Here is a 15,816-nt window from a genome sequence, read left to right as displayed (position 1 = left end):
TATTTGGCCTTGTTGTCCAAAGGCTTTGACGCTCACGAACTTGTCTACTGACCAGTGGCTGCATCGTACTCCATCTAAATTCACTAAGGGGAACTCATTGGACGCGTGCATTGGACTGGTTTGGAGTGCAATCCGATCACAGTAGATAATTACATACGAAACCCGATGCTACGAAAACAAGAAACCAACAGTAAACAGCATTCCGCGTGCCTCTACCTGTATATATCTGCATCTCGATCGTCACTCTCAGAGGGAGATAAAGGACCTTGTCTAAGAGTCGACCTATACGTCTACCCATATGTCTGTTTATTGAGCAGCTGAACCTCTAGTATCCAGCGGTCCAAGTTCCACGACATTGACACCTAGATTTGGCTGAAGCGCAACGACATCATTCAGTACACGATATGACCGCGTTAACGCGCGTACGCACCTCTCTCTTTGAGTGAGCATTACGCCCGGACTGTTCCGTGTCGAAGGGGGTGTGTTGAACCGTCACTGCCATCATCTTCTTCTGGAGAGAGGGCCGCCCGTTGAAGGTCGCCAGAAGTGCGTTCAGAATCACTGTAAGATGTATGAGCACGGACTTCTTTTCTGTTCGTCACAAGCGGTGAGGTATCGCGCACATTCCGGATAGATCATGTACAAAGCCATGAAGATGAAATTCCCGGGCATGGTCAGGTACTAGGGTTGAGGGTAAGAAAAACGCTTCCTTCGAAATATTTGAAGCGAAAGCTCACTGTTACCAGACAGACCAAGGCGCAGGTGCTGTTTCACGACAGTTAGAACGAGATGGCACTCCGACATAGCGCCCAGGCGATGAACGTACGTGCTCAGGAGCGCGTTGTTTATCGCATAAATCGTCAAAGTTTTGACGATGCTATCCGATCTGCGGACCCATAACTTGAGTGAGCGAAGCTATTTCAGCGTGTCAATAAAACGTACCTTGCGTGGCCCGTCTTTCGCATCGCAAGCAAAACGCAGAGCGATGCGGAGATGAGAATGTCCGCAACCATGCTCAATGCCAAGCTGAGGGAGAGCAGCCACTGCATGGCCAATGTTCGCTCGAGTTAGTCGCAAACACCATAGACAATTGCTTGTACTGACAGAGTACTTGGGAAGGTCGAACCAGGTTTTGAAGCCGTGGCTTCGCAGAAGGTCAGTACACCATTTCAAAGCCCTGCAATAGGGTATACCTACGATACAACGGCGTATGCTAGACGGATGAATGGGAGTTAGATGGCGATGACTATACGTCGACCGAACGGCCACCGGTTATTATCGCACTCACCAACATTGACTCCTGTTTCAAAGGACGTTCAATCAGTTTCAATAACATCCTTGCGCTTCAGGCAGGACTAACCCAGTGCCGTGAGGACGAATAGTGCCTAGCAAGGGATCAATGGTAGTGATAGAAGAGAGCATCGCAAGCACTCACGATCGCTGACGCAAGCCACCAATTTCTACCGCTCACTAATAGCACGAGACCGGTAAGTCGTCGAGTATACAGTATGCGCACCACACTCACAGCGCCAGAGCCTAACGCAGAATATGCTGTAGTGGGGTACATGATGAGTTTCGTAGATCTTCGTTAACCTGCTGAAGAGCTTCTGACCCTCGCACAACTGCGTTGTTGAAACCCTGTAGTACAACAACAATTAGTGTAAGCTCCGACGTACTGGAGATAGCGACAAGTTGTCTCACTACTGTGATAACGGTGGAAGGCTACGATCGAAAGTAAGATGATCTGTATCGACACGTTCAACGATGCAGCTTACGAAAATACCCCTGAAAACGCGAAACGCGAGTTAGACTTTCGATGAAGACGAGCACCTATGTGATTACGCACCAGGTTGGCTTCAAAATCGCTATTAGATTCATGAAATCCGTGACCATGTACGTGTATGCCGCATTTGTGATCAAGGACACGCGGAGCGTATTGAGGACCCTGACGAGTAGTATGTCAACAACGTCATAACATCAGAACATCTAAGGCATATGCGTACCAAAGCATGAAAACCTGACGAGTATGGGTAAGACCGAGCACACCCAAGGTAATAAAATATTTGAGCGTACGATGCATCTCATTAGCTTTTTATCAGTGGAGCTGCCAGTGCGAACGAAGTAAATGTATGTCTGGAACGATGTGACGCCGTACAAGCTGGATATCTTCATGAGCCCTGACACTAGGCTGGCGAGTCATATAAGGCGACTTGCCAGGAGGCGAGAACCACTCCTGTAACGCAGCTATATCAGAACGTATCCTTTTACTGTGGGTTTGTACGCACCAACGAACATCGGCCCGAGCGAGCCACTAACATCTATTGAAGGAATGGCGGTGATTGCAGCGGGCTCGGGGTAAGACATTGGCGAGTGTTAGTTGAGAACGTCCAGAAGGGAGAGCTTTCCAATTGTGGGAAGCCACATTAACCGGACGGCACCTCTATACCTCTTAAATGCTCTGGGAACGGTGTGGCCTCCAGTTTCGGGCGTCCACAGCGGGTCGGCGGTTCTGAATCTCCTTTCACTTCATCTCTCTTTCGAAGCGGGCTGTACCTGCGCCCACAGAAGTCCGGACCTAAGAAGCACCAAACCGTAAGTGCGTTCGGGGCGGGGCTTTCGAGCGCGTGCGTGTTTGTTATCATTCATCACGAAGCCAGGCCGCTGGTGTTGAGACGCTCGGTATCGGGTACTCGTGGGCCCCCCCGTTCACGGATGCGCGGCGCCATCTCGTGCTGCATGCCTCACGTCGACCGCCCGTGAGGGACATCGTTCTTTGATGCCGCCGGGGTGTTGGCAACATTTTCCCCTAGGCCACATCACGGCGGCCAGCCTTAGAACCTCTAGAGTGGCACAGATAGGGTTCTGGAGGCGCATAGAACCTCTGCAGAGAAAGGTGAGCAACATTGATAGTATGTAACATAAGATGCTCACGTGGGCGCACTTCATCATGGCTGAATTTACCGACCACTGGAGAAGACAGCTTCCCTTGTTGAAGGCTGTGAACACAGCGGTTCGAAGAGCTTGAGAATTTCCAAAGGAATTGCCAGCGCGAGATTGTGGCGAGGCGTCTGAGTAATCGAAGCCCGAAATCTCTACGTACAAGGGAACTTGTGCGAGCGCGCTGCACGCGCTAACCTACGTGATCGAACTGAGTCGGAAGTGCCCATGGTGGAGGCCTCGGGAGGTACAACCTGGGGGGTGTCAGGCATAAGCGCAGACTGTTGTGAGCGACCTGGACTCACTGCGGCAGTGCTCTGGCATCAGGACCCCACCCACACGTGCTAGAATGATCAGTTGTGTTTGACTTTGAAATTGTTGTGCAAAAGCTTTAGCGATAACGCTCATATTGATAGCGTTCATCTTGATTATTGGACTCCAGATCATCGCGGCGATGCGCTGAGAAAGACCCATGATGTTCGGAGTCCCCCCTCGATCCAAAACAAGCAATAAATTCCATGAAGACGGACGTAAGAGTGATGTCCGAAAACACAGGAAACAGCCTACCCGCGTCCTGCATGCCTCCACCTGCTTCACGCACTCCATTACGCCAAGCGGTCAGTAGTAGACCTTGTCCGATACCTCAGCTATCTATTGTCAGTAAACATGGTAAGAGAACACATTTTTGAATGACGGGCGCAGACTGATGACTTGCCTGTGATGCCATGCTTATATCAGTTCCCTGAGAAGTCGCACTATCCACTGGGTCTCCGAGTTCCGTGATGTTGACGTCCTTGGTCTGAAGTGGGAGCTAAGTTACACACCAAATCTGGGGTTTGAAAGGCACGAGTACTCACCTTTCTCTTCGCATGAGTGTCACGCCTGGACTGGGCCGAGTCTAAGACTGCGGGTTGAACCGTAACCGTCATCATATTCATCTTCCTCTGGAGAGCAGGCCGCCCGTTAAACGTCGCCAGAAGCGCATTCAGGATCACTAATGACTGTGTTAGCGTAGATAAAAACATGAACGTCATAGCTCACATTCCGGATATATCAGATACACAGATAGAAATATGAAATTGTCGGGCATAGTCAAGTACTAGGAACAAGGACCAAGAGCGTGCATTCAGAAGTCATCCTGTCGAAAGCGATAACACGAAAGCTCACTGTTATGAGACAAGCCAGAGCACAGGCGCTGTCCCACAGAAGTTAGCACGAGTTGGCATGATATCTAGGTGGTAAACTTACGTGCTGATGACTGCGTTGTTTATTGCGTATATTATCAGAGTCCGTAAGATACCGTCCGATCTGTGCAAGACTTCGATATCAATCTCTTGACTAGCTCAAGCGTTGATCAGCACACCTCGCATGACCTGTCTTTCGCATCGCCAATAGAATGCAGAGCGAGGCGGAGATGAGAATGTCCGCCGCCATGCTGCATGCGAACGCGAAGGAGAGCAACCACTGCAAAGACAAACAAAGCGAGCTTAGTCGCAGATTCGTAATTACCGTATAAGCCTACTTGCACTCACAGAAACCTTGGGGAGGTCGAACCAGGTTTGGAAGCCGGAACTGCACGGGAAGATTATGTATCACAATCTCCTGAGAGACGGAAAGGTCGAAAGGGTGCCTACGATATGACGGCATATGCTGACGGAACGTAGGTGGTTCAGATGGCTCTGGGCAAATAAGACATATTATGGCCATGCTAACACTCACCGGTATTTGCACCTGTTGTAGAGGCTACCCAATCAGCTCATAGGACGTCCTGTGGAGGCCCCGGAGACTGACCAAACGCTGTCAGAATAGTAAGAGCCTGACCGCATAGCTTGCACTCAGTAATGGTGACGGTAGAAGAACATCAGGTGCACTCACGATCGCTGACGCGAGCCACCAATTTCTTCCGCTCACTAGTACGAAAAATGAGCATATTCCCAATTATAAACAAAGCGCAGTTTGCTCACGACGCCAAACCCTGTAGCAGAAGACTCTGCATTGCGCAGAAAGTGAGTAACTCAATTTTGAGTCTGTAGACCTAGGATCTCTGACCCTCGCACAACTGCATTATTGAGGCCCTATGTAGTACACAGACTGCGTAAGTCGAGTGACCGTTAATAATGGAATGATGTCCCGTACCACTGTAACAACCGTGGAAGGCTGGAAGTTAGTGAGCCCGCTGGTAAGTATAATGGCAACGAGGGCGTCGATAGTCGTCCTACGTACGAAGATAGCCCTACAGCACGAGTCAAATTTCCTGTGAGACTGAGCATTGGTGTATCAACGCACCAAGTTGGTTTCAGAATCGCGAATATGTTCGTGAAGTCCGTAACCATATACGTGTACGCCGCGTATGACACCATCGCAAGACGTAACGTGTTAAGGATCCTAGCAAGCCGCACCAGTGAGTTCCTCGCGTCCCAATTCATCAAGACATCGACTACGCGAGAGACCATGCGTACCATAGCAGAAATATCTTAGCAGTGCGAGGAAATGGGGCTAGATGAGTCGATTCGAAACTTGAAGACAACAAGACACAACGTACCAGGATTTTCATCGCCATTTTGTCGATAGAGCTGTGAGCGAAGTAGATATATGTCTGAAAGGTAGTGACGCCGTACAGGCTGAGAGTAGTGAGCCCCGCCGGCCTGCTGAGTCGTATCGCACATAGCAAGTCGGCTTACCAAGAGGCGAGGACCAACCCTATCGTACTGACCCGTTAGAAAGCATTCCTCCACGAGGGTTCGGTACGCACCGACGAACAATGGTCCCAACGAGCCATCAATGGTCCAGTGGCCTATAGATAAAGACATGGTGATTTCCGCGGAATGAAATGCGAGCGAGTCGCAAGTGACGTTCCGTCGGGGAGGGTTGGATAAGTTGCTTCCACAAGTTCGACCAGACAATATGCTTATATATCGTGCATCTCCTGGGACAAGAGCTCCTCTTGAAGACTTCTGAACTCCCGTGGCGCGTTGAGGACTTTCCGCTGGGGCTCATTCTTGAGTTGAGGGCTGTACCTGGGTCCATAGAAGCTCTCACGTATGTCGTGCCAAAGCACGACTGCGGTCCGGGCGGAAGATCAATGAATGGAACATGAAGTAGTGGGTCACGGTAGCAAGCCCGGACGCTGGTCGTCAGGGGCTGAATATCTATGAACCGCGTCTCGGGGCTTCATGCGCCTAAGATGTACGGGTGTACGGCGTCAAATTGTGTCGTATGCGTTGGCATGACGTCCCAAAGGAGCATTACTCTTCGATGCCGCGGGCATGCTGGCAACAACGTGCTTCAGGGCCCGTATGACGACGTCCAGTACAACATCCACAGTCGACAGGGTTCTGTGATGCGACAGAAAAAGAGGTGAACAGCGTTGATATTTAGCATGAGCTTCGGAATGGGCACAGTAAATCTTGCTGACCTGGAGTTTATACCTTCGCCCAGTGACTTGCATTGAAGCTGTAGAGATCGGGGCACGATGAGTTTGATTGCCCTCCGAGTACCCCTCAGGAGATGATGATCGTAGGACCTTTGGTGGCCGAAGGCAACCAATCTGAGTTCAAGGGTATCTGAACGGGCGGGCAGCGCGCCCTAGCCTGAAGAACAAGGTTAGTGTTGGACGTTGATGATGGACAAGGATTGAGATACCGGGGATCACAGTGCCGACTCAGACGACCACAGTCGAAGGCCCCGCTTGCTCAACGTGCGACGGAGCCTGTGTCGAGAGATCTTGTGGCGGCGGCCTCAAGAGGCCAAACCTAAACGCGCATGTCAACAGTAAATGCAAGTTGAAGCTGTTATGACTGAGCTGCGGCAGCGTTGCAACGTGATGAGAGCAAATTGACGAGCTTCTTCCGCCGCGCTTTGGTATGCAGGTAGTCGCCCTCATAGCAGGTAGCGATACGCTAAGTCCTCACGAAAAAGCTACGCTCATGAATCTCGCGGGCCAGCGAACGCCCACCAGGTAAGATGCGATAGTCTCGAGGGGGAGGTAGCTTGGAGCTCGATGGAGCGTTGCGCTGTACGTTACACCATGAGAGGCAACGATCACGGTCGAGTCTCGAAAGACCCCGAGACTGTATTTCTTGGTGTGGCGCATCGTTTCGCTGCTTGCTGTAGACCAAAGTGCTTCCTGGGTTTACACCTACGAATTGCGACGCATTTTGCACAGTTACCTCGCAACGCACCATTGGGGGTGCCGCTTGGTCGACAGCCTCGAAGCACCGCAGTAAGCACTGAGCGGCATAATCGGGGAACGTACCAATTTCATATGTCCTCCATCCATCGCGTCGTCACAGCCAGCGCTGCAGACCCCGAGGTCGCAAGAAATCTATTCTTGCGTCTCCAACGGCTCGTAGTAGTCGGCGGTCTTCCTGCCCCACCGCAAAAACCAGCCCGTGATCCCACCCTGGCCCTCGCCCACCCTGCGCACCTCGCCGTTCTCCATAACCTCGTACCGCTTCCCGCGCCACTCCACCTCGCTGCCCACAATTGCCATGAACCAGATCGGGAGCGCGATGAGCTCGCGCGCGGCCCACGCGGCGAGAAACTGCCAGCGCATGTTCGCCGGGACCGGGTGACTAGCGAGCGACGCGAACACATCCATGTCGACGAAGAGCCACACGAGAAAGTGTACGGGGAGAAAGAGCCACGGGGAGACGCCCGTAAGGTATCGGAGGCCTATTGCAGCAAGGACGCCTGCGAGCACGGACTCGGTGAACGGCTCCGCGAGGGTCGCGGCGAGCACCATGCGCTTGCGCACGCGCACCCAGCGAATACGGCGCGCGACGTAGTCCATGAGAGACATGTTCCCGACCGCGTTCTTCGCGACGTCGCACGAGAGGTCGTGGCGCAGGCCGAGCTCGTGCCAGAGCGCGCTCGCGATCATGTTGTCCTCGGCGAGGAAGCGCCCGAACGCCGCGAGGCCGCGCTCGCCCGGCTGGCAGCCGCCCGCGTCCGCGTGTGGGACGGGCTTGAGCGAGCCGTCGACGCGGTCGAGGTCGGACTTGCGGTAGAGGCAGGACTTGCCGACGACGCAGGAGTCGACGGCGACGGTGTTGATCGCGATGTACATCTTTGCGTGGTTGGTGTTCAGGAAGGCCTCTTCGACCCGGGAGCCGGAGGAGTCCTTCGTCACCCAGGCGTAGGGTACGTGATGGACGACACCGATGCGGCGGCGGGGAGGATTTGGGGCGTCGGGGGGCGGGTTTAGGATGTCCACGGACCGCGCGAGAGTGCCGGGATCGACCATGACGTTAGAGTCGAGCACCCATAGGATGTCGTGAGCAGTTTGATTGTAAGCTGTCATTAGGTTGTTGACCTTTGGGTTCACGCCTACTGTAGCACCATTTCCTGTCAAACGTGTATGGAGTCAAATAGTTGGAAGTTCGGACATGGTACAGGACTTACGTATGGCAATGTGAGCATTTACACTGGGGTACTTTGTCATTAGGTCGCGGACGACGCTCAAAGCCTGGTCATCCTCGTCATCGACACAAAAGAATATCTCATAGTTGTTGTATTCTTGGGTGAACGTAGACTCCAGATTCTCGTAGAGGTTTGTGTCGAGCCCTTTGAGGGGTCGTAATATAGATACACCAGGGACAGATGAAGCAGGGGCGGAGGCAAGGGGCGAGCGCGGACGCAATCTGTATCGCTTGCGACTGGGGGCGGTGAGCGGCGCCACACTAGTATATGCAGAACACGTACGCTGCGAGGCAACCGAGCACACCGAGACTCCACAGGAAGGCGTACCATATGAGACTGGCCGACGCTAACGTGAGCTTGAGGATGTCGCGGTGTTCGGCTTCCACCATGCTTGTACCAAGGCTGGGAGTTATAGAGTCTAAAAAAGGGGCTGGAACATCCCCTGATCCCGCGGAGACCAGATAGACAGCACTATGGCTAACGTCAGGGAAGGAGGAGAAGAGCTCGACGGCGTCGGCGAGCGCGCGGCGGATCCGAGGCCACCCCGAGCACTTAGACGCCCACCCAAGTCGCGATCAATCCCGCGGCCTTATACAGTCGGTCACAGATCATCACACTGTGACGCCATGTGACAGTACGCGTCCAGTCGCGTCCGCGTCTCAAGCTGCGCGCTCCTGACCTCATCCTCCCACTAGGTCGCTCTAGTCACCGTCCAACTCGTACTCTGACTGGCATCTTCTCAAGAGTACTCTGTCTGTGTGCTGCTTTGCCACTGTCTGTCAGCTGGGACATACGATGGCTACGTTCGCTCGTGGAGTGAAGTTATTTCGCGATGGCCAATATCAGGACGCAGTCGACTGCTTCTCCGAAGTGAGCAGTGTTTCACTCTCACCCGATGCAATGTTGTGAATGTCAAAATCTCAGGTTTTGGAACTTGGAGGTGACAAGTTCAAGATATACGACTCTCGCGCGGCTGCGTACCAAAAGCTAGACAAGCTCAAGGACGCGTTGCGTGATGCGAAGGCAGTCATAGACCTACAACCCGACAGGTGGCAGGTTTGTCTGCCTTACTTCACTCGTCATCGCTACTCTGAAAAAGTGCTGCCTGTGCAGGGCTATGCGCGGTCCGCCCGTGTATTTTGCCAAGCGCGCAAATACGAGGCTGCTACTCGCATGGTAGAGCTCGCGCTCGAGCGCATGCCCCCAAACCTCGATCGCCGACGAGACGAAATGGTCCTCCTGCAGGAAGAGATTGCCACATCCCAGGCTGCTGTAGCAAAGGCGATATCCAAGAGGACGTATCACTTTGGCAAGCTACCCGTGGAGATCGCGGCGGCCATGTTCTCTATGGTCCTCGAAGATAATCACGCGTATGTCGTTACGCTCGCACAGGTCTGCCAGAACTGGCGCCACACCATCCTAGACACACCGTCCTTCTGGTCAACGCTTGTCCTAGGCAACCGACATCCTAAACGCAAAGTGAAGTTCTGGCGGGAACGCTCGCGAGGCCGGATACACGAGTTGGCCGTACTAGACACATTCACGGACTTCATACCCACATTCGAGGAACTACGCTCTGTGTCGATGGACACTCTCCGTTCAATCCGATTGGACGCCCAAGCTTTGACCCGGGTGCTTAAAAATTTGCCTAACGTGACGCCCCTTGTCCTTGCCTCCCTTCACCAAGTCGTTCTGCACGCGCCTTCCATGGACTTCCTGAATCTGGTGGATGTGCCCGAATACAATTGGCGCGTACTAGAACTCACCAACGTTCTCATCACGGACTACTACGCTCTCGCATGCCGTCTGTTACAATTAGAATCCCTCTCACTCTCAAACTGCCCCTCTCACGGCTCCTGGGACGACTTGCTTTGGCTCCTCTCACGTAACCCAAAACTCGCCCGGCTAGATCTCACTGCCTTCGACCCCGTCTCCTTGAATTTTACGAACGAGCCTGGAGACAGGGAGGAACTCCCTGCCATCATCACCGTGCCGAGCCTCGTAGACATCCGTATCGAGGACACCGACCAGCTCGCGAACGTCATCCTTCCACGTCTCATCGCCCCTTCCCTCGCCTCTCTCCGCATCTTGCAGCATCGCCAACGTCTCGACGGCTGCCTTAGCTGGCTCGCGGCCGGCCCCGCCGCCACTCTGACCACGCTCTCCATCCAACGCTCGGCATTGAACGTGCAGGCTCTCCTCGACGTACTCCCCGTCGCGCTCGCGCTCGAGACGCTGGAGCTCACGCACGTTTGCGACGTGGCCCTCCCCGTTCTAAAGGCCCTAGGCACCCTCATAGAGGTCACCGGCCCTACGGAGAACCACGCCATCGTGCGCCGCGTCCGCTGTCCCAACCTCCGCAAACTTGACATATCACACTGTCCAGACGTGGTGGCCTGGCCCGTCATTGCGTTGGTGAAGCTGCGCCTTCCAGAGGCGCAACCCCCTCCTCCGGATGAAACGTCGATAGAAACAAAGGACGCATGGCCGCCAGTACGGAGACTAGAGTCGCTCGTAATTGACGGCTGCCCGGACATGGATGCGGACAAGCTCCCTTGGCTACGAGCGGCCGTCCCGTCCGTCAGTTGCGTGTACCTCACTCGGAAGACTGCCAAGTGGCGACGATGAACCCTACGCTGCTCAACCCGGGCTTCGAGGGAGCAGAAGGTGTATGTACCATACCAACGATACTCATGCCTACTGTAGCTCTGTCAAGCCGAACACTTCGACCGTGTTCTTCCATGCCTTTTCCGTAACCTGCTCGAACGACGCGCCCTCAGCAAGCTTGTACACAACCCAGGCGACACCGCCTATCGCTCCGGGCTCGTTGCGCCCTTTCACAGGGCGGCCGTATACGAAGGCCTCGGGCTTCGTCGCTGGGGGGAAGTACAAGGCATTGAGCGCGGGAGGCAAAGACGTGAGGTAAGCCTTGGACGCATGTGTCGATGTCATAGAGCACCATGGCGCATCTGGAGGTATGTGTGTCAGTGGGAGATTTATGCGGCGTATGCCAGGCGGCGCACCGGTCTCTAGCATGATCTTGTCCGGTCGGATCGACTTCGTGGCGGTGAGATTTTCCGCGGTCTTGAGACTACATCCGTTCACGCTGGAATAACAGGTGTCATCAGCTCCCCGCCGATTAGCGGCCGGTCAGAGTTTTGCGTACCTTACATGAAAGCCCATGTCCATCTGTAGGGGATGAAAAAAGAAAAGGTGAGCACTCGCCCATAATGCGATCGACATATGTGCTCACCAATTCTGCGGCCTCCTCCGCGGTGCCCGTGAAGCTGTGTACGACGCCGCCCTTCCCGCCGGCCGCCTTACCGCCATCCTTCTCATACCCTTCCTCGCGAAGGATCTGCACGAAGTCCTTGTGTGCTGCGCGCGAGTGCAGGAACAGCGGCAGATGGTACTTCTTCGCCAACGACAGCTGAGAACCTGTCGATACCCCGTGGTGAGCGGCGGAGAACCGCCAATGATTGGCAACAGAGGGTCCTCACGGAAGTGTCGCCGCTGAACGTCTTTCGGCGCGAAGTGCGTGCGGTCATAATCTGCGGGCCCCACACACGTTAATCCCACTCTATCAATCGAGTGCAAAGATTCAGAAGCCCACCCAAGCCGCACTCGCCCACCGCGACGACGCGTCCCCTCCCCGTCAGGTTCTCCGCGATGAGCTTGTCGAGCTCCTCGAGGTACTTCGCGGGCCCGCCGCGGAACTGGTCGAACTGCGCGGAGCGCGTCGGGTGGCAGCCCGCGGTCGCGTAGAACCCGAGCTGGCGCGCGAGCTCGATCGCCTCGCGGGACTCGTGCAGGCTGCCCCCGGTGAGGATCATCGACTTGACGCCTGCGGCGCGCGCGCGCTCGAGCATGGCGTCCATGTCATCTGTGCGTGATGTTTGCGTATGAACGGTGGTTTTTTTTGTGAGTGGTGCAATGGGCCCGAGGCCGGTGCGCACCGTCATGTTTGCGTTTGCCATGGTGGCAGCCTCGAAAGACGGGATCGGTCAAGTTTACTGACAAGACATCCTGATCAGCCGATGCGCTGGGAGGCCGCCTTTAACAGAGGAGCCGCTATAGTACCTCCAATATCTGGAGCATCACAGAGTAGTCGCCATACACCATGAGCTACTGAACTGCAAATAATCGCAAACGAATCTGGTGGCGCACCAATGAATCTGTACTTCTCCGGATGCACCTCCTGGGCAGCTGGCTTTGCAGCGACAACGGTAACTGGCATGTCTTGTTTGATATCGCTCAAGGTCTTTGTGGGAGCTTGAAAGTTATGATGCTGGTGGTTTGGAAGGAACCACGATGAACGACGGATGGTACTTATGCTTAGCTGCGGCAGTTCTTGTTGAAGGCGCCTCCTACTGGCAAAAAATCCGAGCCGGGACATACTTACGCACCCGGTGCCATGAGTCAGACAGTCGCGTAGACAAGTACTTACGTTCGCGGTTCTCGAGTGGATAGGCGAAGGTCATAGATCACTGACTTCCTTGAAGTCAACTTAAAGGGTCAACGTTCAACATACGACCTGGACGATCCCCCCAGTCCAAACTACCATCGCCCTCGAATCTTCATAGCTTCCCTCATGGATGCTCAATGCAAAAAACAAGAACGTGTTATACAGTCTATGTGGTCGTGTACGATGTCTGGTATACATATGAATAATTGATTTCCGCCATATGTGCATAGCTACGCCGCGCGCCGCCCGGTCGAGTCGAGTCCGTGTCCATATAGCATACAGCACAACCCATGCGCCCCCGAGTTCCAAGTCCCATGTCACGAATTAGAGTCCTTGATCCCGACGATGAGGCGCACCTTCCGGCAGGGCACGTCCGGCTCGCTCGTGTCCGCGAGCGCAAGGCGCTGCGCCGCGAGGATGTCCTCGCGCAGGCGCATCTCCTCTACGATCTCCGTCTTCCCGAGTGGGTCGCGTGGCGGGAGCTCCCACCCGTTCTTCACGAGCGAGTGCCAGAGCGATATTCGGCCGCGCATGTCGCTGTAGCCGGCACACCGTCAGCAAAACGCACTCGTCACAGACACACAAAGCACGACCCACCTCTGGTACTGGTCCACGGCGGTCTCGAACCGCGCCCTGCTCGCATGCGGCGTGTAGTCCTCCTCCCGCCACCCAAACCTCTGCAACTCGGGATCTCGCGCAGCTACGCGCGCGGCGAGCTCCTCCCACATCGCCTCCTTCGTCGACAGCACGAACGTGACCGCGCGGTACAGGTGCATGAAGCGCGATTGCTCCTCCTGGTCCTCGAGGCTGTCTGTGGGGATGAGGTCGATCGCGTGCGCGCCCCCGAGCGACGTGCTCTCCGCCGCGGACGACAGCAGCACCGACGGCCGCCGGCCCACCTTCGCGCCCGAGCCTGAGCCCGTACCTGCGGATCCGGAGTCGTGCGAGTCCGTCGTCTGTATCGAGCCCGCACCGGAGTCACGCCGCACGGGCGGCGCACGCCCGTTTGTCGTGCTGCCGTTGCTGTGTTCGGTGTTGGGCGTGGGGGCGTTCGTGCGTTGTTCTTGGCGGAGCGAACTCAGCGAGGGTGCGGGCGAGAGCGAGCTCTTCGCGCTCCCCGCGGACGTCGGCTGCGTGGAGGTGGGCGAGTGCGTGAGCGACGGGTCGGGCATGTTCTCCGTGTTCAGTGGGGTCAGCAGGCTGGACATGCTTTCGCGCGAGAAGTCGGACGAGCCGTTGCTGCTGCTTGCGCGAAGGAGTGTGTGGGTTGAGCCGCCATTAACGACTCCGGGTAAAGGTGCGAATGGTGCGAGGGGCGGGGTGAAGAAGTTCAGAACGGGCGGGGCTAGTACCCGGTCGAAGAAGGCGCCGAAGTAGCCTGGAATACATGCTATGGGACGAGGCGAAATATATTAGTCGGAGGCCGCGCTGTCAGTACAGGGGAATACTCACAGCTGGGCGTGGGATTGATGAATCTATTGGACCAGACGTCGTGGTAGAGGGTCTCCAGGAGCTCGTGCTCGTGTGCGAGCTCCGAGGTATCAAACGATGAGGGGTATGATGACGGCTGTTGGGCAGCGCCGGGGTATATGGTCGACGGGCCACGCGCATGCGCGCGGAGCGGGTTTGTGTACCATCGTGGCAGGATGGGGAATATCGCATCTGGGCGGTGTGTGAGCCGCGTGTAACGAGACGCCTGGGCAGTTCTGGGTGGGTGCATATACCTTCTTCCAGTAACTCTATAGTGGCCCCCGGCTTCATGACCCTACGAATCTCCTGCGCTGCGGGGTGAGTCGACGGCTCGGGCGGTAATGATCTCAACTCACTTCGAAGACACTGTGCCACTGTAGCAAGGGTTCAGCACCCCGGATCAATTGAGCAACATTGTTCGCTGACCTTATTTTCGGGGATGCCAAGGGCCACGCATTGCATGTGCACATGGTCGAACTCGTCGTCGTCGAACGGCAACTTGTTCCTCAGGCTGTTGGGCGAGGAGTTATGGATTAATTCTAATCGTAGACGCCCGGGGACATAGGCGACGCAGCGGTGACGTACATGTTTGTATGCACCCATTCTACGCGATCGGCCGTCTCAGGCTCAAGCACTTGCAGTGGTGGCTGAATATTGACCATGTCCAGCCCGACCTGGGAACCGCGTCAAGCAACTCTCGCGCTCACAGAGCGGTAGGAGAACTCACAAACGTGGACTCCGGCCATGTTCTCGCCGATGAGAGCACCCAGAGGCCGAGCTGATAGACAGGCGGCGTTAGATCAGAGGAGCATGCGGTGGCTGAGCGCAGTGAGCGGACGTACGCCCGTGCCGATGTCGAGACACCGTTTCGGCGGCTTATCCTTGAAGTCAATGAAGGACGCGAAGCCCTTGGACGCGACGATCATAGCGTTGTCCAGGCATTGTCTAGTGAATCGTTCAGCTCGGGGCTCGCCGCACGGCTGCGCGAGTGCACGTACAGCTCGAGGACGTCGCGGTCGAAGGAGGACGGGTAGGGCGCCTTGTCTCTGTCGTAAGCGTGAAGCTTGGAGCCGTTCGTGTATATGAACTGGTGTTCCTTGCCGCGAGGAGTGCGGTGTGAGGCGGTGGAGGAGCTGCAGCTGAGGCGGGTGCTGGTATGGCGCGTGGAGTGCGGATGTGGGGGTCCCATGGGTAGGAGCGGGGGAGGGGATGGACATGGGTTGGGAGAGAGGAGGAGAGAAGGAAGGAGACATGGGGAGGGCTGGGACTGGCCCCGAGAGGATTCGGAAGGAAGGGATAATCGAATATTGATTATTGCGAGCGGCAGGAGGCCCTGGGTGTGCTTCGCCCCGACCCCGGCCTCGGACCTCTCCCCCCACCGTCCATGCCGCCATGGCGCCCGCCTATCGGCAACTCTCTTCTCGCCCCGCCCTCCGCCCGATTCCCATCTTCGCCTATTTCCCCGCGCGGCGATGTGCCTGGGTGTTCATACACACACTCATCGCCACAAAGTGATTGTTTAC

At 55.6% G+C, this 15,816-nt stretch overlaps 6 protein-coding genes across 6 annotated transcripts; 1 reads left to right on the top strand and 5 right to left on the bottom strand.

Moving 5' to 3' along the window:
- Positions 1-290: 290 nt before the first annotated feature.
- TRAVEDRAFT_41685 (uncharacterized protein) lies at positions 291-2,364 on the bottom strand (the record flags this gene model as incomplete). Its single annotated transcript, XM_008033942.1, has 17 exons — positions 291-362; positions 431-561; positions 624-681; positions 738-765; positions 827-886; positions 943-1,043; positions 1,105-1,144; positions 1,198-1,213; positions 1,289-1,300; positions 1,361-1,385; positions 1,436-1,470; positions 1,526-1,551; positions 1,613-1,638; positions 1,702-1,722; positions 1,776-1,785; positions 1,847-1,945; positions 2,294-2,364. 17 exons carry the CDS (start codon positions 2,362-2,364, stop codon positions 291-293), a joined length of 831 nt encoding a protein of 276 aa, XP_008032133.1.
- Positions 2,365-3,555: 1,191 nt separating this feature from the next.
- On the bottom strand, positions 3,556-5,747 carry TRAVEDRAFT_41684 (uncharacterized protein; the record flags this gene model as incomplete). The annotated part of the gene is made up of 21 exons (XM_008033941.1): positions 3,556-3,584; positions 3,694-3,736; positions 3,795-3,931; positions 3,979-4,036; positions 4,105-4,132; positions 4,186-4,245; positions 4,301-4,401; positions 4,470-4,509; positions 4,572-4,587; positions 4,657-4,668; positions 4,729-4,753; positions 4,813-4,847; positions 4,902-4,927; positions 4,987-5,012; positions 5,074-5,094; positions 5,161-5,170; positions 5,224-5,322; positions 5,397-5,410; positions 5,480-5,558; positions 5,619-5,637; positions 5,690-5,747. 21 exons carry the CDS (start codon positions 5,745-5,747, stop codon positions 3,556-3,558), a joined length of 936 nt encoding a protein of 311 aa, XP_008032132.1.
- Positions 5,748-7,184: 1,437 nt separating this feature from the next.
- On the bottom strand, positions 7,185-8,846 carry TRAVEDRAFT_61940 (glycosyltransferase family 21 protein). The gene is made up of 3 exons (XM_008034267.1): positions 8,641-8,846; positions 8,341-8,594; positions 7,185-8,283 (listed from the first exon to the last, which is right to left on the bottom strand). The coding sequence occupies exons 1-3, from the start codon at positions 8,745-8,747 to the stop codon at positions 7,262-7,264; spliced, it is 1,383 nt and encodes a 460-aa protein (XP_008032458.1). The 5' UTR covers positions 8,748-8,846; the 3' UTR covers positions 7,185-7,261.
- Positions 8,847-9,153: 307 nt separating this feature from the next.
- Positions 9,154-10,986, top strand: TRAVEDRAFT_111229 (uncharacterized protein; the record flags this gene model as incomplete). The annotated part of the gene is made up of 3 exons (XM_008034608.1): positions 9,154-9,228; positions 9,283-9,414; positions 9,472-10,986. The coding sequence occupies 3 exons, from the start codon at positions 9,154-9,156 to the stop codon at positions 10,984-10,986; spliced, it is 1,722 nt and encodes a 573-aa protein (XP_008032799.1).
- A 69-nt stretch (positions 10,987-11,055) lies between these two features.
- Positions 11,056-12,595, bottom strand: TRAVEDRAFT_108508 (Mg-dependent DNase; the record flags this gene model as incomplete). The annotated part of the gene is made up of 8 exons (XM_008034607.1): positions 11,056-11,327; positions 11,382-11,464; positions 11,525-11,547; positions 11,612-11,796; positions 11,859-11,909; positions 11,972-12,241; positions 12,315-12,371; positions 12,526-12,595. The coding sequence occupies 8 exons, from the start codon at positions 12,593-12,595 to the stop codon at positions 11,056-11,058; spliced, it is 1,011 nt and encodes a 336-aa protein (XP_008032798.1).
- A 391-nt stretch (positions 12,596-12,986) lies between these two features.
- On the bottom strand, positions 12,987-15,482 carry TRAVEDRAFT_158346 (uncharacterized protein; the record flags this gene model as incomplete). The annotated part of the gene is made up of 10 exons (XM_008034606.1): positions 12,987-13,360; positions 13,421-14,213; positions 14,276-14,485; positions 14,548-14,599; positions 14,650-14,667; positions 14,720-14,804; positions 14,879-14,967; positions 15,021-15,071; positions 15,136-15,238; positions 15,292-15,482. 10 exons carry the CDS (start codon positions 15,480-15,482, stop codon positions 13,141-13,143), a joined length of 1,812 nt encoding a protein of 603 aa, XP_008032797.1. The 3' UTR covers positions 12,987-13,140.
- Between the last annotated feature and the right edge of the window lie 334 nt (positions 15,483-15,816).

The sequence above is a fragment of the Trametes versicolor genome, assembly GCF_000271585.1.
Source record: "Trametes versicolor FP-101664 SS1 unplaced genomic scaffold TRAVEscaffold_1, whole genome shotgun sequence".
Classification (NCBI taxonomy): domain Eukaryota; kingdom Fungi; phylum Basidiomycota; class Agaricomycetes; order Polyporales; family Polyporaceae; genus Trametes; species Trametes versicolor.
The sequence above is the reverse complement of the archived record's forward strand: the minus strand, read 5'-3'. Positions and strand labels throughout refer to the sequence as shown.